Consider the following 25,213-nt stretch of genomic DNA (forward strand, 5'->3'; position numbering starts at 1 on the left):
GAGTAGGGGTTGAATTTTTAATTATTTTTTGTATGGAGCAGCGGGTAGGTGGGTTAATAGGGGTGGAGTGAGAAATAATATAATATTGTTAGAATATTTCCATTTTTAGAAACAGGTCAAGTATTAAGGGACGGCCAGTATTCCGAGACGGAGGGAGTATTATGGTTAGGTTTTGGTTCCATCCCAAACAACATCAAGTCGGACCGTGTTCACCCCTAATTTTGTCTGATGTGAACTAATTAATCTCGTTTATCTGGAGTTATGTTCTCTGCACGTATGATATATGGGGAAAATCTTACGAAGTACTACCTCTGTTTCTAAATAATTGCACCATTTTGATTTTTTACACTATTTATTTATCTTACATTGACCATATTTTTTACAAATAAAAAATTACCAAGTAAAATGTTATATTGTTTGTCTAAATGTATATATTTTAAATATATCATATTTTTATTATTTTTAATAAAATACATAATTATAAGTATTGATGGTCAAATTTATGCGTCGCAAACGTAAAAGTCAAATGGTACAATTGTTTTGAAACGAATGAAGTACTTGTTATGAAAACAACTCAATGTACGTGTTAAATTATTTGAAAACACATATTTTGACTTCAATATATTTTTTCTAAACAAATCAGGTGAAAGTCGGGTTATTGATTTGGACTATTGCTCAAACTGGATTCATATTGAAGTAATTTGGTTCTAATTCTTTCGGTCAAACGCTCACTAAGCAAGATTCAATCAAATCCAATCCAATCCAAGCCACACTAAGTGATATCTAAGTTCTTGTTTGGATCCATTCCAATTTGAACCGATATTTTAATTTTTAGAATGAGTAAACAATAAATAATACGGATTTTTCATGAAATATCCCTCAATTTTCACGAAATTCACCAAATGCCCCTTGTTTCAGAAATTCACCAAATGCCCCTCACCTTTAACATAATACCCAAACTACCCTTACTAATGACGCGTTGTTAGTCCTCCGTTAGCCTACTTTCTAATTCACCAAATGCCTCTGTGTTGTAAATTATTTCACCAAATACCCCTAAATTAAAACATAATTCACCAAATGTCCAAATCTAAAAATTACCATTTTAAAGCACAACAGCTAGTTTTTGGGATTGATAAATAGTCGTTGCTTATTGTTTTAGTATAAATAACTATGTTCTGAGTGTTTGTTGTTGTTACCAACTTGTTTTGTTGTAGTTTCATCACAAAGTACCAAACAAAAAATTTGCTAGTCTGAAATCTGAAACATTTTGACAGTTGCTAATTTTGCAATAGCAAAACCTTGAGCCCTTAATCTTCCTATATACACTTGAAACATTATTGTGTAAATTAAAGGTCTTACAATCTCTTTATTAGAAGACGGAATTCTCTGGGTGATCCGCCATTTCAGTCGAATATTATAGTCCTACTATTTCATTATTATCTCTATCATTTAACTGATTACTTCAAGCTTACCATAAATAGTAGTATTGGTAAGGTCCTTAAGCCTTAAATTCATACTCGCTTAATCTGTTATAATCAGGGTTTTAAAAACTCGAGTAGGCTAACTTTCTTCAATTAAGTGGTGTAATCAACAAAATTACAAAGGTGATATTTGATACTTCAGAACACACTGAACTAAACAACCATAAATTTCATTACTAGCATATCAATGTCAAAATACATAGAAATTAGAAACTAGTCAACTACTACTATATGCAAAATGGACAATAGCATTTACTAGTACATCAATTTCCATCTTGCTATTAAGATAGTTTATTAGTACTACGAATTAACCTAAGCAAATCTGTTTAAACACCAGTAGAACCAAACCCACCAGCACCCCTCACAGTAGAGTCCAAATCTTCAACCTCGAAAACATCTGGAGTTATGATCTTCTCAATGATCAACTGTGCAATACAATCACCTATTTTCACCTAGAAATCAACATTAGAGTAATTAAACAGAATCACACCAACTGGTCCTCTGTAATCTGCATCTATCACTCCTGCTCCCACATCAATGGAGTGATTCCATGCCAGTCCTGATCTTGGTGTTGCAGATATTACAGAATTCAATCGAGTTTCAGCAAAATTGACATCAATCAATCAATCATAATACCTTCAATCAATCATAATACTGAACGAAATTGAATTTCAGCGAAATCGAGTTTCAGCAAAATCGAGTTTGTGTACAATAATCGATTAAATTGGGATGGATTGATCTTTGAACAAGCAAATGTTAAAAGAAATTTACTTCAATCAATCATAATACCTTTCTCGGCGGTGGATCTTTCTCGGCCGGATATTTCTCGGCGAATCTTTCTCGGCGGCAGCGTAGGCCTTCTTCTCCTCCCTTCTTCTTCTTCTTCTTCTTCTTCTTCTCAGCCGGATCTTTCTCGACGGCAGCGGCGGCAGCCTTCTTCTCCTCCCTTCTTTTTCTTCTCAGCCGGATCTTTCTCGACGGCAGCTCTTTCTCGGCGACGGCGGAGGCCTTCTTCTCCTCCCTTCTTCTTCTTCTTCTTCTTCTTCTTCTCAGTCGGATCTTTCTCGGCGGCGGCGGTGGTCTTCTTCTCCTCCGCGGGCTTCTTCTTTTCGGTGAGCTTTTTCTCAGCCTTTGGTGCCATAGTTGCTGATGAGAGAGAAAGTGAGAGAGTTTTGGAAGGAGTTTGTTCCGTTAAAAGTAGAAGAGAGACTTAAGGGCAATGTGTGATGGAATAAGGGCAAACTAGTAAAGTTATGCTAACGGAGACTTAACGTCCGTTAAGTGTAAGGGTACTCTGGGTATTAAGTCGTTTGTGAGGAGCATTTGGTGAATTTCTGAAAGTCGAGGGGCATTTGGTGAATTTCGTGAAAATTGCGGGGTATTTCATGAAAAATCCGTAAATAATTTCAAATGAGTTTTTTGGGAAAAGCTAGATATTTTAATTGGGTTAAACCTAAAAAGATATAAACATGTTTATAAAATTTCTGTTTTGTTTAGTTATATTGGATCTGAACTCCTACAGACCAATACATACATCTTTTGGTAGTTCAGGATATCCAACTTCCTCATTCTCTCTTTGTATCTTAACATGTGCAGTTCATCCATTATATATATAAATCAGAGCGTCCACGTACGATTGTCCACGTCACAAAATCATTATTAATATATTTTAAGTTAATTAAAAAATATATAATGAGTTCATGATAAGATAACTGATAAGATAACTGATATGTTTAATTGGAAGATAAACTTATAATGATAAGATAAAGATGTGTATTTATCATAGTTAAAAGAATAAAAATCTAACAATTATCATATTAAAATAAAAATAAAAAGATAATTTTAAGAAGAATTGATCAACTAGGACCGAACAATGAAGTACTATGCTTTATATATATAAATAGGTCATGCATAGAAATCAAATAACTGATAATATACATTTAGTCATACGATGTAGATTACAGAAAATCCTTGTCATAGTAGAGAATGGTGGCCTTCAAGTCATTTCATGTGTTTACAATGACGATGTCGTCCATGTTGACCAAGAGAGCCAAAATAATATCAAAATATTTCATACTAGATTTATGCCCGTGCGATACACGGGTTACTTTAATTTAATTTATTTTTTTGTTTTGTTTATTATTGCCGTCAAATGTTAATTAAATATATTTAAATATTTAAGAAAGATTAAAATGAATTAAGGATGAATATTACTCTCCCTCAAAAGAAAAAAGGATAAATTTAATATTGATAACATAAACGAATAACATTGAAAATTTATTCTGCTTTATTCTAGTTAGATTGTTAAGGTGATTTCAGATCTCAGGTTGAAAAGATAACCTCCAACCTGCCATCAATTGCTAATTATTCGGTAGAACTAAAAATCTTGTGGAGATTCAACTGAATGAATTAGATTATGTTTTGACTTCTACTCCGAATATAGGGAACCTAATTTTGTTCTTTTTATGTTGTACAAAATATGACAAATTGCTAAAAGTCTGAAAGTATTTGACAACTTACTTAAGTTTACTTATTGTAGTGGACGATTATGTTCATGCAAATTTACCCGATATATCCTTGTATTGAGTGTTCCAGGTAAAAACGTACTATGGCATAAACATTAATCTTCTGAAAAAGTTCAAAGATTATATGATAGGAATGAATAAAATTATTAGTACTAAATTTTAAACTTGTTAAAAAAACATAACTGGATGCGCATCAAATATCACCTCCCGCCTTTGAGTGTCTCTAGCCACAACTAACAATCAACGAACAAATGAACAATAATCATTAGTTATGGATAAATTAACAATATTAACTCAATTTACTTTGAACAAAACAAATTCATTCAACAAAACATGAAATATAAAGATTGGTTTATTATATAGATCACTAGTTTTGAAGCCCGTGCATCGCACGGGTTTCGTATTATTTTATTTTATTAATTACTTTTTACTTATATTTTTAGGTGGCATTTTGTGTAATGCACATATTTCGTTTTAATTATTTGTATTAATCATGTTGAGAAAGTTATTAAATAGATATATTGGTTAACTATTGCATATACTAATTAGGAGTACCCGTAATATATTTTGAGTTGGATAATTTGTCACAAAATAAAACCTTGATGAATGGAGTCATGGAGAGTGATAAATGCACATAATTTGTCTAAAAACAGTGAACGAAATGTTTAGTACTAAATCTGATAACTTGTTAAAATGAAAATCAGAAAATCATACCTTGATCAATCTTTAACAAAGTACCTTGATATCCTATAAAAAGTAGGAAAAATATATTAAGGGTGTGTCCTATTCCCTTTCATTTTCACTTATTTCCTTAACTTATCAAAACTTATTTTAGTTATAAATTATACTCACTTCAACCTTTATTTTTCCTAAACTTATGTTATATGAACATTCTGAACTTATTTTTTCTGAAATAAGTGAAAATATAAGGTGAACATAACATAACCTAAGTATTGAAATTGAACAAAATATAATTCGGCTTAATTTAAACTAAACAAACCCATTGAACAAAACACAAATGGTAAGAATAAATCAATTAAATTGAACAAAACTTCAAAATGAATTTGAAAAATGTTGGTTTTATTAACGGGTGGGGTGGGGGATAGGTTTCTGTTTGGCAGTAAGGTAGAATTCAGAAATCTATATATGTTTTTTTATATTATAAAAAGAGGTTTAAAACTTAAGAACTCTAATGATTTAAAATACAAATTTTAGCTTAAAATATTTATATAAAGAGGTTTATTATCTTAAGAAATCTAATTATTTAACATACAAAATCTAGCTTAAAATAAATTAAACTACAACAGTCTTATATAAATATTAATTCTCTATAAGCAAGGTTGTCAGGATCGGGATCCTACTTTGGATCGATGAAAGGGGGTAGGATCGGATCGGTAGAATCGGATCGTAGGATCGTAAGATCCTACTAAATAGTAAAAATAATGGTTATATTATTAAAATGAAATGTACAATCATGTATTCATGTAATCTTAATACTTAAATGTCATTTTTTGCTCACATAAGATTAATACTTGTGTAGATTCAAGAGCAATTAATAAGATATGCGCAAGGTTGCTGAAATTATATTAATTTATGTAATTTTAAGTGAATAAGATACTTTTTTTTATAACTAATTTATTAATAGAAAAGTATGATATTTCTAATGATATGTGATTATGAACTATTTAGTAATAAAAAAAATTGTTATCTTAAAATATTGTACGTTGGATCGGATCGTTGGATCGGATCGTAGAATCGTAGGATCGTATTAAGATCCTACCACTCCAAATTTTTATCGAGATGGAATCGTAAGATACTACACACATTAAGATCCTACCTAAGATCCGGATCGGTGGCGTGTTTTTGGATCGTAGAATCGTAGGATCGTAAGATCCGAATCGGGAGTTTAACAACCATGTCTATAAGTATCAACTACGGATTATTAAGGCGAAAATAAATTTTTGTTTTAATTCTATCTTATAACCATATATAACTAACAATTTGATATTTTACTATCTCTTAATTTAAAATGAATTTTGTCGCTCTTTAAAGATCCACAATTTGACAATAGGTGAATTCCCAACCCCAACTTTTTCTTTTAGAAGAAAAACATTGAATTTAATTATATTTATAGATTAGATAACTTGCCGCACCCAAATTTCTATCTTTTATCATTAATTCATTACCAATTGTTTTTAATTGGAGTTTGAGCATGCCACTACACTTTTTATACTTTTTCTATTTGCATCTATGTATAATATGGTTCTCTAATCTTGTTTTTTTCTTTTAAATTAAGCTTATTTTTGGGGATATAATTGAATCTGATTTTCAATAAAAATCAATCATTTTAAATCTACAGTTTTATTGGCTAATTACTCCCTCCGTCCCATATTAGTTCCGTTTGACCAAAAACACGGGTTTTAAGAAAAATAGAATATAGTACATAGAAAAGTAGAATAAAGTACATACGGTGATTGAGTTGGATGGAAAATTGGAATATAATACATGGGTGGGGTTTTCAATGCATTTTTAATTAGTATAATACATGAAAAAGTGGGACCTCAATAGCCAAAATTAGAAACGGGACTATAATTTTGGGATGCCCGATTTAAAAAACAGGACTATAATTTTGGGACGGAGGGAGTAATTGCAAATTACGTATATGTGTATCACTGGAATTAGTTAATTATAAAAAAACGTTAATTACATATAATAATATTAGGTTGGCTTATGTGGCAAAATTAATTAAGATATCTACCATTCTACATGATACCTTCTACTTATCTATGTGGCGCGATAATTTTTTTAAGCTAAAATAAATCACAAATCTTATTTGTCATTGACCGAAATCGTATAAATTTCTATGTGGCGCTCTAATATTTCAGCAAATATGGAAACACGAACTTTTATTTTCCAATCGTTCCTAGTGGAATTTAAATGATGGATCAAAGAAGTAGCCATTGATGACTAAAATTAAAAGTGAAAGATGTGATTGTGTATGGCTTATGAATTGAACAATACGATCAATTTATAGGACTTAATTAATTATAAATTAGAATATGATTAGAACTTCAAATATCTATCTTGAAGAGTTATATTGCATTAGAGTAACTTGGAATCATTATTTGATTAGAATTTCCAAAATTTGATATTTCATATTATTTAAAAATCTATATATGAAAGAAAAAGGTATCCCTATGAGTTTCCACCATTGAAATGCCATATGAAGCATATAATTAATGGACTGAACGTGAGACTGAGTTACGTTAATATTTCTATAATATATCTAAATATTTGTTAATATATATTTTATATTTATCTTTTTGTAAATATATATTTTATAAATATATGTTTCCACATGAGTCTATAACTCTAAATTAGAAATTTTATTTTTTATTGGCCGAAATCAATAGTAATTATCTACGTGGCACCAGATTTTTTTAATTCAAAAATAAATTAGAAATCTTATTTTTCATTGGCCGAAACTATTAGTAATCTTAGGTGGCGCTCTAATAACTCAGCAAATATGCCTCCTTTATATATGTATATTAGATTAGATTAGAAACGAAGTAAACGTAGAGTTTGGCTGTTTGGGGAGTTATGTATAGATGTGACAATTAACAATTAATATTCATTGGTTTATTATATAGATCATTAAAAAAAAATGATTATTGAAAACTTGGTAATTTTTATCTTTTGTTTGTTTGTAAATTTTTATCTTTTTGTTTATTTTGTAAATTTTTATCTTTTTGTTTGTTGGAGGTAAGCGTGATAAGGTATTAATTATGTGCTCCTTTTTCGGGTGATTAGATCTTCTTAATAATTGATTTACCACATAAACACTAATCCATCCCATGACTTTGGTTCTAACCATGAGATGTATTTTATGACTATTATCATATTCGTACAATTATAAATTATCTTAAAGTAGTTTTTCATTTTTATTTTTATATTTATTAATATTTATTTTAAATTATACTTAATGACATGATTATCCAATGTGACACTCCGAAATCTCTTGAAAAAACTACCCTTTATATATATATATATATATATATATATATATATATATATATATATATATATATATATATATATATATATATATATATATATATATATATATATATATATATATATATATATATATATATATATATATTAGCGTGAGATTTATTGATGATTATCTCCCATTAATAGTCTTGAAAGCAAAAGAGTTTTGATTTTTAGAGGTTAATTTCAAATTTGTTACTCCAATCTTCTCAAGCAATATAACCAGCCAACTCCAATGTGTCGAGTTTTGAGTTTTGTTTGGATTTCAAAGTAATGTGTAGTCTCACGGCCTCTGCAAAATATTGTTCGACGCTTAAAAATTCTTGCATCGCACCATGGCTATCCCATTGACGCGTCAAAAAGTTTCGTCTGATCTCGTAGACAATCCAATCCAACAACTCTTCAATTTTGATTTCACTGTGTCAGGCAGTGACTGCACAAATTAAATTGGTTAGTGTATATCCTTTTATATTTTAATAAAACGTACAAGAAATAGTAGAACCTGATAATCAAAATCAACTCCGTAATCTTTAGATTCATCTTGCACTTTTAAGTTGTGAATTACAAATGTATGTAACTTTTCATCCAAATCCCATATTCTATTTGCTTGGACTATGTCATATTTCACATAAAAAGTCTTCCATTAAACTTATCTTATTTTTAAACATAATTTCTCTTCAATTTTCCCCAAAAAAGTGAAATTAAATTAGAAATTCGAGATTTGATTTGTAGTTTACGTACGTAGTAAAATTCATGTTTAACTGACATTTTGAACTAATTGTGTTTTATACAAATTCATAATTTACCACGTCATAACAAAATATTAGTTTATTAAAAAAAATGTTTCTTATTTATAATATTATTTACGAGTAATTAATAATACTCCGTAAACGTGTTTAGTATGAGACCAAATTTTCATTAATCATCATATTCTAATTTTTTATCATCGTCAAAAGAGTTTTACATAACAAAGTATTAGAGATTTGATAAAAATTACTTTTATGGTATTGTATACTTATCTTATTTGTATACTTACTACGAAGTAGAATTTCTGTACTTTATCCCTTACAATTTGTACTTTAGCTCTTACAATTATATTATATTTAGCTCTTTACATAAATATCACGTTTATGAAATAATTCAATCATATCACATTTCATTTCCTAAATTCATAAAATATGTCAAAACATTTAGCTTATAAATTCAATCATAACGTCATAATTTCATAAACACATTTAGAATGGATTGCGGGTACTAGCAATAGTCGTTACCCCAATTTTACGTTATGCTAAGCTTTATCCTTGGTTTGATTTTTTTCTTTCAAAAGATTAAATTATTTCATTAATATTAAACAATAAATATTGTAAAATTAATATTTTCTAAATAATCTATTTAGTTGATAAATTCATAAATCAATTAAATATGAAATAATTAAATAAATCTTATAATTAAATTTAAGTTTTACGTAAGTGCATATATTTATAATTTTAAATCTGGAATAAAACCCAATTTTATTTGTATAAGTTTAACATATTAATTTTACTTGGATAAGTGAGTAAAACATATTAAGTAAAACATATTAACAATATTAGGATAAATAAGTAAAACATATTAACAATATTAGGGGCCGTTTGGTTAGGGGTATTCAGGAAAGCGAAAGAGAATCAGAAGGATTAATTCCCTTTGTTGTTGTTTGTAATTCTATTTCAATGATTCCATTTACCCCCTTGATTACCTCAAATTCCTCTATATTGATTTCCCACCCTCCCTAGGTATTGGCATTCCCTTTCCTGAGCCATCAACACACCACCAGATCCACCATCAACACACCACCACATCCATCATGACCAACCCATAACCAACTCTTTCCACGAAGATTCGACGGCGACGGTTGGCGACGGTTGCTCGACGGTTGCTCTACGGGTTTGATATCAGATATGGTCGACGGTTGCTGAAGATTCGATGGTTGCTCAAGGTCGTCCGTCGATGGTTGTTGGAGGTCGGTGATTCGGAGGTTAACCACCTTTGACGTTGTAGATACTTCCAGAGGTCGACCGTTGCTGGAGGTCAAAGATCTGACGGTAGCTGGTGGTCGACGGTTTGGAGGTTGACCACCCTCGACGAGTTTCCATTTTAAATCTTTCCGGGAACCTTTTCACGGAGAGGGAGTCGCGGGTCGGGGAGAGAGTGGGTCATCGCTAGTCGGAGAGGAGAGGGAGTCACGAATCTAGTCGGAACATTTGCCGGAGGGTCGTCGAATTATAATATTGGTATTGATGGTTAATTCCTATTGATTGTTTTCATTTACTATGTGATTAGATTTGCGCAGGTTTAATTGTTTTAGTCTAGCAATATCAAGTTAAGATTCGAGATATGCAATTTGATGTTTAGGCCTGTTTCAATAGGTAGAATTGGGATTAATACATAGCGAGAGCCTGTTAATTTCAAGTCTATGATAGAGACTGGAGAAGATGCACTTGTTAAGATGTTGAACTAATTACTAATAATCCTCATTACCCGGTTAACAAAACTAACAACAAGATAATCTATTCGTTAACTCTCTGTAATTTCATAAAATCATTCTTAATCTCTTTCTTTTTCCTTTAATTCTGCTCCAAACACTCAATTATTCACACTCACTATATTTTTCACTCATTGCCAAGCAAATTACAACGCTTTACAGACTTAACATTTTACCATATGAGTGCCGAGGGGATACACATTTAACTGTCCATCACAATTACTAAATATGGCAACAAAAAATTCAAGAAATTAGCTCAACTTTCCAGTACATTCTTGCAAAAAAAAACATAAGAAATTTGTCTAACGCCAACAGATCATTTAACCAACAGTATAATAATCGAATTCTGAGTGCTAGATAATAAATCATCTAGCCTGAGAATTGAACTTAAAACTGCAAGGCCAATTATGTCAATGTAACACTGGATTTTTCAACAACCTCAAAGAAGTTAGCACATTGATCCAGCCTCCAATGCCTTTATTGTTGGAGATAATTTAGTGTCACTGTCATGATTGAAAGACAATTGGTGGTTGGATTAGTAACATAATATCATAATTGAAAGACAATTTAGTGAATCAAATGCGAAAAACCGTTAGGATTTTCGTTTCGTTCCGCTTCCGCTCATGAACAGAAAGTTAAAGAATAGATTGTTAAGCACTCATGAACTAATAATCCACTGTTAACAAATAACAATAACTCAACAAGAAGAAATTGAATTATTAAAACATACTCATACAGTCATACTCATACAACATTACAACTCATGAATTAAAACAGTTAAACTAAGCACACAATTAATCATGAACAAGAAATTAATTTCAGCTTTCACAATTACTCATACTTGGAGAAATTAATTTCAGCTTTCACAATTACTCATACTCAAGAAATTAAGCACTCGTGATTCGTGAATGGTGAGGGGCAGGCCTTTCAGCTTCCCGTAGTGGGCACACAACACGATGATGGTGGGGCCGTGGGGACCTACAGGCCGGTAGGCCAAGGCTGTCGCCTGTCAGTGAGGGCAGAGTACTGAGGGGCGCTGTGGTAAGACGGGGAGGAGAGCAAGAGCTTTTCGCGAAATAGGTCAAATTGTGTGAATGACCTTTCACACACGCTAGGCAAAACTTTTTTATTTTCAAAATTTCGAGACCGAGCGGGACCCTCTATAGTTCCGCCGCTGCCTGCAACTCGACAAAATCAAAGTTGCAAGCAGAACCAAACCAAAACAACAAGACTATAGTCAAGACTCGTAGTAGTACATACAAACCGTGGCAGGAAAGAAAGTTGAAAACATACCTTAATTCATTCGTAACCCAACCCCATCGCGCTATAATGCAACTTTCGTTTGTTTCAGGGCAAATCACCTACTTCCTAGGTGTTATCAGTGAACAAGAACGTTAACTTACATGTTTTTTATGGACAAAGTAAAAGTAAGCTACAATTTCCTTTTTATACAAAAAAAACCCCATATGAGATTAAAAAAAATGGACTAAACAAAAACAAAAGTAATCACAAAAGTGGTTCAGACAACTCCATTTCATTTGAACTTTGCTGCTCCGGCATATCAATTGGCCGTCGAGTACCAACAAAATCGATTCCAAGCAAATCCCATGGCCAACACGCGTATCTCGATCGAGTCTTATTCCTGTTGTCATCATCTTTATTGTCCAAGTTCTCAAGTTGGTGAGTTAGTTCTTCCACTCTATCCCTCAATCTAGAAGCTCTTGTGTCAGCCAACCTCAATGATTTTTCAGCTGCTTCTCTTGCAGCCATTGATGCAGCAGCTGTTTCCTCCTTAAATTTCAGCTTTTTCTCCAACTCTTCCATTGCTTGCTTTGTCTCCTCGACTTCTTTTTTTAGGGTAGAAATCTGTAGCAATAGAATAAAAGCCATTTTAGTTGCAAAGCCTAAGATCGTGACCAACCCTATGTCTTAAGACTTGAGTTGTGTTGACATGCATATGACTCACCTAGTTTTAAGATTAGACAAAGTAATTTGTAGCATTGAAATGGATCACTTAAGACTCATTGTGTGAGTTGAATAAAATAATAAATGATGCATAAATATACAAGTCTTAAATATGTTTAAGGGTGAAAAGATTGAATCTTAAGGAGTCTTAACAATAAAGTTAATAATATGACATGTGATAAAAGTCTTAAGATAAGACCCCCTTGATCTTGTTCTAAGACCACATCTAAAAACATCTACTTCGTAAAAAGCAAAGCATTTGCACACAACATCCTTTATTTTCTCTTCTTTTTCCTCTTTTCTGTAGATAAAGAAGAGAGAAAAGGTCATAAATGGCCTACTGAAGGCAGAAGCTTATGGAGGCAATCAGGGAAAATCAGAAACCTAAATCCTCTACCCAGACACATACATCCAAATAATACAAGCTTAGACGAGAAATTAACAAAAAGAGAGAAATTCATCATTAATCCTCACAAAAGAATGAGAAGATCTAATGACCTGCAGAGCAAGAAGCCCTTCAATTTATCCGGCAATAGCTTGATAAGGTTGTTAATTTCTTTGTCTGGAAGCCCTTTTCGTCTTGAAGCCATTAGTTTAGACAAATACCAAAACTACATGGAATTCCAATGAGAACCCGCAAAAACAGTTCTAGATGTAACACTAATTCTTTTTGCCTAAAGACGTGGTGATGGCTCCCCAAGTCTTGTTCTGCAGATTTGTAGCCTTATCACAAGTCTTGTTCTGTGACTTTTTGTTAATCTGCTTCTAAATTAGTGTACGCTTGTTTAATTGCTACTATTAGCCATTTACATTAATAATGTTCCTACCTTCTACGAGCCCATACAATATACGAAGTATGGAAGAACCCAACCACTGAGTCTAATAAGTTCAATTTATAGTACAGTGTGTTATTTTGTTTCTAAATAGCAGATTAGATCCAATTTAAAAAGGTGCAATTTTTTTGTTTATTCCGTAGTGATTGAAATGAAATTTTTAGAAGTTCCATGGCTAAATCATGAAACTACATCGAAGAATCATGCAAGGCTAAACTCTCCATAATGAAACTCATCCAAATGCAAAAGCATTCGCAGATTACCCCAGAAGGTCAGAAGGAGCACAGGCTGACAATATATCTAGTTTCTGAAAAATACTAGGTAAGTAACGTCCAAAAGAGTATCGAAAGCTCAAAGCTTACCTGAGTAAGAAACTCCTGCTCAACAGCTCTTCCAGCTGCAGCTTCTTGTTCCGCTGCCTGTTTCCATCTCGTTATTTCCTCTTCAGCAGCAGCAATATCCATCATAAGCCCTTCAATCTAAAACTTGACAAGTCAGTTGAACAGAAAAGGCTTCCATATAATGTCTATAATCAGTAGATCGGACCAATTAATGACAATGACATGCATGAATCCCTCAGATAAGATTTCTAGAATAGTATTCGTATAATGTATCGATTACATGAGCCGGTAAACAGAAATTTACATTTTCATTCGCTTGTCGTTCCTTCTCTTCGAGTTCCTCTATATGATGCTTTCTCTGGTTGAGCTCCTTGGATTGAGTCCCCAAATGTTCTTTAAGTAAACTTGACTCTGCCCTTAAGCCAACAAAGAAGTAGGCAAATCAGAACAGTAGAATACTAATAATTAATCACAGTTCCAAATTCAACAAACAAACTAAAGTCCATTGAAAAACCACTTAGTTCCAAACTTCCAACCATAGTGTGACTGCTTTTCTGTGGGTACATGAAAGCTAGATTAGCATAACCACTATTACATTGGAGATGTTATTCCTTCCAAATTTGAGAAAACTGACAATTTCCACACCCTTTTAATTCTTGTGCTGTGAACCTAAAATGAGATATTGCACCAGAAATGGGTTACTCGTGCTAACTTAATGTTCGTTGCAATGTTGTCACTTTTATGGCATCATGTTTGTTTAAGAACCTTTTTATTATTCAAGATGTTTCGTGGCTAGCATTCAACCAGTACGGGGAGGAGGAAATATTTCAACTATGTTACTCTGACTATCTAAAGGTCTTAGACTTGCCAAAAGTATCCAACACGAATATGTCAAGTTTTTTTCCATTTTAACCTAAACCTATACGATAATAGCAGTATTAATATGCAATTAGGGGCTGTTAGGTTCAATTATATCGTACCTATCAAGTGTTTGGTAACTTTTGATTGCTAAAAAATATAAAAATCACCCCCCCCCCCACCTTTCCACTCATTTTCTTTTTCATCACCCCACATCCTCCACCCTGCCCAGTGCCCACAACATCTTCAAACTGAACGCACAGGACATTCACCAAGTAGAACCAGAGTCAAAATGACGGCGACAGTAGCTACCAGCAGTAGGATTTCGTGACATAAAACCTGCTGAAACACTTTAATTACAGCAACTACTAAGCCGAGGAACACCAATACAGAGGTCACTGGTGTATTCTATCAATGTGGTGTGTAATCAGCTGCTGAATTCTGATTTCAGACAACAGCAGAATTCTGCCGGCACAAAGCAATCTCCAGTGACACATTTTCTTCTTCGGGAAAGGGGTAACATTTGACGGAGATGTTCGTTGTTGATTTACTACATACTGGTGACGTGTTGGTTATAAAAACATTGTGGCCACAGTAGGTGATTGACCTATAAAAGAAATATAGTTCCGAGGTTGGACTTTTTGCTCAAACTTACGGCCCTCTTGGGTTTGAGGTATGGGTTTTGACTTTGACGGGGTTGGGGTATTGGGTTTGGAATGTCATTATTGGTTACTAAAATACCAAGAAAGCCGTATTGATTCCCAAAGTCATATAAATGTCCAAAAGATGACCAAATGCTTCCTTAAGGAATTGGATATCACCGTAACCTAGGTTACTTGAATTCTTCCTTTCACCTCAAGTACCCGTGTCGGATCCTCGACACTCCGCATTGGGTAGGACATTTTGACAATTGACACTTCTTTTTATGCCAAAATAAAGGAATTTTATCATAAAATAGACGAGTCAGATTCTTGGAAACGTACCCGAGTGCGAGAAACATAGTTTACAAGGTTTTATTACCCGGAAGGTGACCACTTAAAACCTATAATTGGTACTATGGAAGCGGGATATTCCGGGGCAAGACATAACACAGTGAACCCATACACCAAAATGCAAGAGCTTCATTCAAGACACTGGGGTAGCAATAATGATACATGATAATTGAGCACGTGGTCATTGCTACAGCTGTGAAAAAAATCAAATCACTCTCGACTGTCTATTCAGGTCTTAATAACCACCAACTTAAGTAAAGCAGACAACGAATGGCAAAAAAGAACACTACTTACTTTCCCTTCTCCCATTTATGAGCAATATTTGTATATTTGTATTGGCAGGAGACACAAAAATGTTAAAAGGCTTAAACTGGCACGCCATCAGCCGCAACCAAACTTTAGCATATCTCTCATCCCTAATGATCAAATATTTGGACTAGAAAACAAGAATCATAATTTCCAGATCACATGAATCTCTAACAGTATGATTGACTGAAGAAAGTTGAAGGAAAGGGATAGTGAGGGACTAAGAATGGATTGTAAGTTATCCATTTTACATCCCCTGGATTTAATAAGCAAGCCCCTTTCTTCCATCCCCTCCCTTTTCTACATTCCAATTATTCTAAGAGTGCTAAGCAAACACATTGTAAAGGAGTAGTAAACATGAAGCAAAGAAGAATACACAGATATATGAGACAGGTATTATTATCAACGTCTCAATTTCAATATTGTCTGCAATAACAGTAATGAATACAAGTCGAATCTTAGATTCTCGGAATTAAGAATGTACCTTAGCTCCTCTACCGAATGTTGAAGCTCAATAATCTGCAGTTGTGCTTCCTTAATAATACTCTCTAAAGCACCAGCCTAGACAGCAATGAAAAGTTAATCTCACCATGAAAATGGAAGTACTTCAATTCTTCAAATATAAAAAGTTCTATACGAATATTGAGCTTTTTTACCAGGGCATATATTTCATCATCTTTTGTCTCCTGTGTACCGCCTTTACTTGCATCATCAAGAACATGACCAAACTTATACTTAAACCCTGATTCTCTTAACCCATTTTCTGCTACTTTGAACACGGCATTTGTTTCAGATGTTGAAACTGACGCTAACCTCTTGGACAAAGCACTTCTGAGCAACACTCCTACATGCTCCTTCTCCCTAAATAATCTAGCAACTGTTTCATTTAAGCTCTTAACCTCGCGGCTCTTTTCTTCCACAATGTCCCTCGTCTTTGCAATAACGATTCTACTTAGTTCATATATTGATTCCAACCCAGCCAACGACGCCCGTATATTCTCCTCCAACCCAGTCTCCTGAGGAAGAAACAAAGACTCTGACAACTCCGACTGATCCCCATTATTAGCATCCACAATCTTGATCACATTATACAACTGATCATGAATCTTTGACACAAAACTCAACTGCTCAAAAAGCAAAGGCCTCTGCTTCTCCATCTCCAACTCCAACTCTCCTATCCTACTCTCATACTCATCCACTAACTTCCTCAATTCCTCCCTCTCATTCTCAACTGAACCAATCCTCTCCAACATCCCACTCTCAATCTCCTCCAACTTCCCATCCTTCTCAGCAATACCCTTCTCCAAACCCTCAATTCGACTACTCTTCTCTGTCACCTCATCCCTCAACCGACCAATCGTTGCCTCGAGCTCAGAAACCTCAATAGCAATCTCATAGTTCCTCTGCTCCATCATTTCACGAGCCTCATCCCTCGACTTGGTCACCGAATCCAACTGCTTATTCACCTCCTCGGCAATCTCATTTGTCCTCTTAATCACCCCATAAGCAACAGCAGCCAACCCAGTATACTTCTGTGACCTGGGCAAACCCCCAGCTGTAAAATTCTTAATATGACTAACTTTCCCTGAAATTTTCTCAATCCCAGTAACCAACATTTGAGCAGCAGCCTCAATCTCCGCCCTTGACGACTCCTTCCCCTTCAACGCTTCCTCTAACTGCTTCGAAACCTCGTCTTTCGCCTTATTCACCTCCGACAACTCATTACTCAGCTTCTCATTTGCCCTAACCGCATCATCTCTCTCCTTCATCGCCTCATCTCTTTGACTCCCGCTCTCATCTCGCTTCTTAATCGCCTCACGAGCAAGAACTTTAAGCCGATTGAACTGAATTTCAAGCTCCGATTTCGAGCTTTCGGCAGCGACTCTCGCTCGCTTCTCGCGATCAAATTCAGCGAGTAATTCATTAAACTTCTCGACGGAAACTTCAGAATCTGATGAACTCGCGGCGAGTTTGATCTCCGCCGGTGGGTATTCATCCTCCTCTACGTCGCTCAATACGGCGCCGGATTCATCATCACCGGCGGCGCCGCTTGCCATGGTTGAAGAAAATCGACAATTAAGCAAACAATTCTTCTTGATTGTGGTTTAATCGCATTATTCGATTATGATTTTTGATTTTTGATTTGGGAATTATACGATTAATAATTGGCAAATTGTCGAAATTCAGAGGTAAAATATTGAAATGCCTAGAAAAAAAGAGGGGAATAATAGTGGGAAGCTAAGAGAGTTAGGGAAGAAATCATACCGTAACACGCAGGTTAGGGAAGAGAGAGTGTAGAAGACGACGACAATAGGCAACAACCAGTCCACCCTGTGTTCCTTCCGAGTTTCACTCTCTAGATTCTAATGCCTCAATTTTTTACAGTGTTTCTTTTTAGGCGAATTTGTCAAAATTGGACATTTTATAACTCAAATTTTAGAAGTCAAATTTTACAAGCAAGGACCTTATATAATTTTTTTTGGGTGGAATCACACTTTAATATTTTTTTTGTGAGAAATGACCTAAGGGAAGTTTTCGGCGTTGATTGAGTTTTTCTGACCATTGAGTTGCACGTGGGCAGGATGTGTAGCTTAAGTTGGCTAAAGACACTGATTTCCCCTAGTCTTGAATTTTCAAACTTGATTTTATTTTAATTTTTTTTCAACTTTAGGTTTTAAAGCTTAGAATTTTGGAGGAAAATTGGGTGTGGTTAGAAAAATAATGCCACATATGCTTCTCACGTGCAAGTCAATGGCCGGAAAAACTCAGTCAATGTCGAAAACTTACTTTTGGTTGTCTTTCGCAAAAAATATTACATTAAGGTGTGATTTCACAAAAAAAAAATTATATAAGGTCATTTCTCGCAAAATTAATTTACTGTAAGGTGTGATTTGACAAAAAAAAATTATATAATGTCCTTTCTCGCAACATTTGGATTATAAAAGGTCCTTTTTAGCAAATTTGCCTTCTTTTTATATTATGATGAGTTTTTACCGTGTTTCTTTTTACAGGATGATGAGTATGCTCATAGTTTAACAGGATATGTATTTTTATGAAGTAGTACGGTGAGTATGCTCGTAGTTTAAAAGGATATATGCATTTTTACGAAGTAGTACGGTGAGTATGCTCGTAGTTTGAAAGAATGCGTCACGTATCCTTTGTGTTTAAAATCTTAATATCGATTGTAATTGTATAGGGTAATTTAATTCCATCGCGATTTGAATATGCAACATCCAATTGATATATACTTCTTAAATAATTTATCAGTATTGATTATTTAATTCCAGATCTATTAACGTTGTAAAATCTAACAAAAACCTATACAATGGACGCTGGTTAATTATTTCTAGTTACACAAACAACCAAGTTCTAATGTCCTTATTCCTCGTGTCAATTATCTATCTTCAATTCTTCACCCTTTCACGTCTTTTTGAGTAGCGGTGATTTGGGGGGGATTGTTCCTGGAATTTTACAAAGTATCAAAATTTCACCCAAAAGAATAAATATTTATACTTCGTATCAAAACTCGTCAATTCGGGCAAGGCTAAAATGGGCTTCTTTAGGATGGGTTTGGCTTTGGCCTACGAACACATTTTTGTACTTGTATTGTCCGAAGCCCATATTTTCTCAAATATTGGGTTGGTCTTGAGTAGCACTTGGGCGGCTCTCCATGAAGAAACAATATAGAAAGACTATTGACCAATAACTAATAATTAATGGTTGCATAGGTATGCATCTATCTCTAGATGCATATGAGCTAAGACACACTACATTATAAATACCCATTTTTCTTTCTCCTCTAACCTTTCCCCATTTTCTCTCTCATCAAACCCCATTTTATTTTTCTCTCACCATTTTCTCTTTCATTAAAACCTCCACATTCTCTCTCATCAAACTACAATTTTCTCTCATCAAATTACATATTTATCTCTCTTTACACCTCCAATTTGACTCCGATGGATTCCATAGTGACGGTTACTCATGCGATTTCGGCGAATTTCTAGTCGGATTCGTCGAATTTCTGGTCAGATCTGTCGAATTTTTGGTCGGATGTGTCAAATTTTGGTCAGATCTGTCGATTTTTTGGTCGAATCTGTCGAATTTCTGATCGATTCCGACGAATTTTTGATCAGATCCGTCGAATATCTTTCTCCTCTCTTTACGCCAATCCATGTTTATTTGTATGAAATTTGTGAGTTTTCTTTGTAAATTGATCTTTAATTTGCATTTATTCAAGGTTCATTTGCTGCGAATTCGTGTTTAATAATTTGTTAGTTTCGTCACCAAATTTGATTGTGATTTTAATTTACATATTGTCGTTAATTGATTTCGTGGTTGGAGATGTTCAAATTAATATATGTAGATGTTCAAAATAATATATGTAGGTGTTTATTTTTTTTAAACAACAATTTTATGCTGCGATTTTAGTTCTATCATCGTTCATGTTTAATTTATAAAGTTCGATGTTCATAATTATAGAATGAACTATATTTGGTAACTTGTTGTTGTTGTTGTTGTTGTTGTTGTTGTTGTTGTTGTTGTTGTTGTTGTTGTTGTTGTTGTTGTTGTTGTTGTTGTTGGGATTGTTGTTCGTGGTGGTCGTGGTAGTTATTGCTGAATATTAATTCTGAATTTGTTATGTTCAGTTTATAATTTATCATGTTCAACTTATAAAAGATGATGTTCACAAATAATAACACTTATGTGTGATGTTCAGTTTTTCAACTCTCGTGTTAAACTTATAAAGAATGATCATGTTCAACTAAATTCAACTTAATTATAAAACTAATATGTTCAACACTTTGGTGTGATGTTGTTCAACGAAATTTAACTTATAAAACTAATATATGTTCAATACTTTTGTGTGATGTTCAGTTTCTCAAATCTCATGTTCAACTTATAAAGAATTATGTACAACTAAATTTAACCTATAAAACTATGACATCTTCAACACTTTGTGTGATGTCCAGTTTCTATAGTGTTATGTTCAACTTATACAGAATCATGTTCCACTAAAAGGTAAGCATCAACATTAATAAAAAAAAAGCAGTATACCATCAAACAACGAGCCAAAAGCATTCTTTAAAACAAATGTTCATTATTCTTTTCTAAAATATCATGTTCAGATTTTATAAGTAGGTGTTCATTATTGTTTACTAAAATATCAAAATTGACACTTTCTAAATAATGTCATGTTCAGTTCATAACTCATCATGTTCAACTTATAAAAGATGATGTTCAATTTATAAAAGAAAATGTTCACAAATAAGAACAATTGTGTGATGTTCGATTTCTCAAGTCTTGTGTTCAACTTATAACGAATCATATTCAACTAAATTCAACTTATAAAACTATCATATGTTCATGAATAAGAACACTTTGTGTGATGTTCATTTTCTCAAGTCTTATGTTCAATTTATACAGAACAATGTTCAACTAACAAAATTATGATTTTCATGCAGGAAGGAAAAGGTTAATATGAATGTGCCAACAAAAGAAAAAAACCGATTCGAAATGGAAGATGTGGTATTAAGATAGGCTGCAAGAATTGAAGGTAAAAACAACAAGAAAAGAATCCGCAAATAAGGAAGCAGATAGAAAGAGAAAAAAGACCGGTCTAGCGAAAAAGTGGAAGCCGAAAGGAAAGAAGCAAAAAATTTAGAATCATATAGAAATAGAACTAAAATAGAAGAAGCAAATAGAAAAATAGATGATATGTTCATTTTTTGAACATGAATGTTCATTAAGTTAGGTAGTGTTCTCTTCACCTGAATTTCACTTATCTTATCTTATTGACCCTGAACTTATCTTATCTTATCTTATCTTATTGACCCTTATCTTATCTTATCTGAACTTATTGACCCTTATCTTATCTTATCTGAACTTATTGACCATTATCTTATCTTATCTTATCTTATCTCATTGACCCTTATTTTATCTTATCTTATCTTATCTTATCTTATTGACCCTTATCTTATCTTATCTTATCTTATCTTATTGGCCCTGAACTTATCTTATCTTATCTTATTAACCCTGAACTTATCTTATTTTATCTTATCTTATTGGCCCTGAACTTATCTTATTTTATCTTATCTTATCTTATCTTATTGGCCCTTATTTTATCTTATCTTATCTTATCAGACCTGAAATAAGTGAAAATAAGGTGAAGAGAACAGAGCTTAACTTTAAATGTCCTTTTGTTTGTTCCTTATGTGTGCTTGCAGCTTACTCAAATAATGAGATTTTTTGGGGAAAAACAAGCGTTATACAATATTTAGAAAAAAAATAAATTAAAATTAAAAAATACAAAATAAAAATACAAAAGAAATAACAGAATAATGCACTAAAAAAAGAAGGCTGAAACTGCTGAAACGAAGCCGTTGAAGCTCATATGCATGCAAAATTGCATGCATAGCTATGCAGCCAAAAATTTGGGGACCAATAACTACTAATCTATACCTAGTATTTAAAAAGGAAAACCATAGATTATTAGATACATGTGTCATCCCCATCTTTCATCCATTAATTTGTTCTTTTTTTTTTCTTTTTGTTATACGAAGTATTTTACAACTTCAACACCTCTTCAACTTCATCTTTCTCATTCAACATTAATTCACCATTTAATTCATTTTTTTCAACTTTTAAATTTCATATATTCCCACTAAAATCACAAGCTTTCAACAAAATTAACACTTTAAAAACCGTTTAACAATAATTGTCCGTTCATTGAACGGGCTCATAAAATAGTTTCTTTAATTGGATAACATGTATCCGTAAAATAATTATAATTATAAGTTAAATTATTGTAGGGCATCATAATTCATAAACCCAAAAACATTGCAGGTTTGTAGGGGTTCATTCTACAGAGTATACATTTGCTTGACTGCTTTTGGTTGCCTTAAGTATACAATCTCAATCCCTAACGAAAGTCGTATCACTTTCAATAACTTAAAAATTGGACCAGTTTGCTTTTGTTTTACGTTTTCCACGTTAAACAAAGATGTTTCATCCTAATTCCTTAGCTTTAAGGGCCCACGTAGCCACATTAAATAACTAATTCAGCTCAACCCACTAAATCTCATACAAATCGTGGTAAATGTTTTTTCATTGACTTTTTATTTCGTCAAATAACTAAGATTTATCTTTGGTAATTGCTTTTGTATAGTCATTTAAAAAAAACTAATTTTGAGCCAAAATAAAAAAGTGGTTTGGACTAACTTTAGGATTTTGACTTTGAAGTTGTTAATAGGAGTACTGTGCATAGTAACATTCAACAATTGATTTTACCAAATAAGTTTTTTAGGCAAATATGAAATAAAACAACCAGTAAAAAAGCTAATAGTACAAACAACCGATTGAACCAGCCAAGTGAACCAACTAACAACTGACAACCAAATCCAATTGCCAAACAAGTCCACAATGTTTTAATGTGTAGTTTTGTTAGATTCATTTTTAATGTACTTTTAGAATCTAAACTTTTTACTAAAGACCCTTTTCAAGAAACAACATTTTAAAGCTATGAAACTAAAAATACTAACGAGATCTGATTAAATGTCAAGCAGGTCCACCACAAAAATTTACATCCTAATATGCTGGTTTTGACAGGGCCAACAAGCGGAACATTTTTGTGCCCAACACCTGATATTTCATACTAAAATAGTAGATTTTTCGAGCCATTTTCACACCTGTATAAGCTTGGAAAGTTTTAAAACCGGTTTGAACCAAACAAAACCTGAAAAACGGACCCAAGATTGTGCCTAAACCACCATTTTTAGGTTGGGACGGCCGACTACTCATGATCAAGTCTAATACCAATGACATAAACACATCTTAGTGATCGCCAAAAAAAAGGCAAATGAAACCATGTCTAAACAGATGAATAACATTGTTATTGGGAGGCGAACCAAAAGATTGGTTTTATGGCAGTAAAAAGAAGCTTATGTATTTCTTTGTCTTAATGGTTTTCATTCTTTGATCCTTCCCTTTTCCTTATTATCGAAAAAATGTTTTAGGTTATCTTTTTCAAAAGGGTTAACTTAGTTTTTATTTTATTAAAAAAAAAAAAAAAAAGATGAATAACAGAGTAAGTATAAACGGAGTACAAATGTACAAAAATAAAAAAAAAAAATTGATGAGTCACATGCGAGACTAACAAAATTACAAAGTTGCATCAACAGTTGTGATTATAAGTAGAGTGTGTAGCGACCTACAACTTGTACACAAAAACCTTGAATAATGAAAGTGACACCCATTTACGTGCAATTTCTAGTGAATTTCTTAGCTTCTTTTACCCAACGAAATGACTAATTACAATGTGCAGCATGCGAAAAAGCCCGCACCCACAGGAAAAGTTGTAGCGCCACTAGTCTCACCAACTCATTCACTAGCTTAGGTCATGTTCTGCTCTGTTCACCTTATTTGCACTTATTTCAGGAAAAATAAGTTTAAATAAGTTTAGTTAAGTTAAGATAAGATATGTTCAAAAAAATAAGGGTTGACCAAGTACAATTTAGAACTAAAATAAGTTTTGATAAATTTTGATAAGATCAGATAAGTTCAATTAAGTTCAGATAAAATAAGTTCAGAAAAAATAAGTGAAAATCAGGTAAATAGAACGCAGACTTAGAAGTCTTTGAGAAGTGTACAAATTTGATGAAAGTGGTTACAAAAGCAATTTAAAGTTCCCTTATCACCCCAAATGACCGGATATAGTATATTGGATATTTGTAGGTTGAAAAGATGTGCAAGTATTGAGTTTCCTTAGAGAAAATTTGCAAAATTTATAAAACTTCTTTAAGTGGTAAAGATTGCGATAAATATTACTACGTTGACCACTTAAAGAAGTTTCATGAATATTGTAAATTTTATGTTCAAGGAAATTCAATGCATGCATTTTATAGAAAAAAAATATTAGTCACAACAAATTAAGATTCGTTAAACCTTGAACGCATCACACATGGAACTAGTAGTAATGGCAACGAGTCGGATTTTACAAACTCTATATTTTACCCACTTATGTTCTGGTTTGGATTTTAAAATTAGGTTTCAGGCTCAGATTATATATATCGGAGTTATGTAAGATTATTTTTCGGCGTTGAGTCGAATTTGGATAATTTAACACTTAAAATCATACGATTCAGAATTTTAGGAAGATACCATATATACATATTTATAATGTAATTTAATCTATTAGTTGATGAAATGGCAGTAGTATTCAACTATTAAAGTCATTGGGATGAGGAGGAGTCGCCAATTAAACCTTGTTCCATGTCCCCTTACCTTATAGTATGAATAAACCCGTGTATACAAGTTGTTAGTTCAAGCTTTCTACCCCCACA

General features: G+C 33.0%; 2 protein-coding genes and 1 long non-coding RNA gene across 3 annotated transcripts; 1 reads left to right on the forward strand and 2 right to left on the reverse strand.

Annotated features, from left to right (window-relative positions):
* Positions 1–1,807: 1,807 nt before the first annotated feature.
* LOC110792894 (uncharacterized) lies at positions 1,808–2,622 on the reverse strand. The gene is made up of 3 exons (XM_056834549.1): positions 2,400–2,622; positions 1,976–2,040; positions 1,808–1,933 (listed from the first exon to the last, which is right to left on the reverse strand). Exons 1-3 carry the CDS (start codon positions 2,620–2,622, stop codon positions 1,808–1,810), a joined length of 414 nt encoding a protein of 137 aa, XP_056690527.1.
* A 9,224-nt stretch (positions 2,623–11,846) lies between these two features.
* Positions 11,847–18,256, reverse strand: LOC110793437 (uncharacterized protein At3g49055). The gene is made up of 5 exons (XM_021998317.2): positions 16,532–18,256; positions 16,360–16,436; positions 14,024–14,135; positions 13,741–13,857; positions 11,847–12,446 (listed from the first exon to the last, which is right to left on the reverse strand). The coding sequence occupies exons 1-5, from the start codon at positions 17,930–17,932 to the stop codon at positions 12,087–12,089; spliced, it is 2,067 nt and encodes a 688-aa protein (XP_021854009.1). The 5' UTR covers positions 17,933–18,256; the 3' UTR covers positions 11,847–12,086.
* Positions 18,257–19,696: 1,440 nt separating this feature from the next.
* On the forward strand, positions 19,697–21,720 carry LOC130466231 (uncharacterized). The gene is made up of 2 exons (XR_008926242.1): positions 19,697–20,067; positions 21,338–21,720. It is a non-coding gene; the product is annotated as an uncharacterized lncRNA (long non-coding RNA).
* Positions 21,721–25,213: the final 3,493 nt, after the last annotated feature.

This window comes from Spinacia oleracea, chromosome 1, assembly GCF_020520425.1.
Source record: "Spinacia oleracea cultivar Varoflay chromosome 1, BTI_SOV_V1, whole genome shotgun sequence".
NCBI lineage: Eukaryota > Viridiplantae > Streptophyta > Magnoliopsida > Caryophyllales > Amaranthaceae > Spinacia > Spinacia oleracea.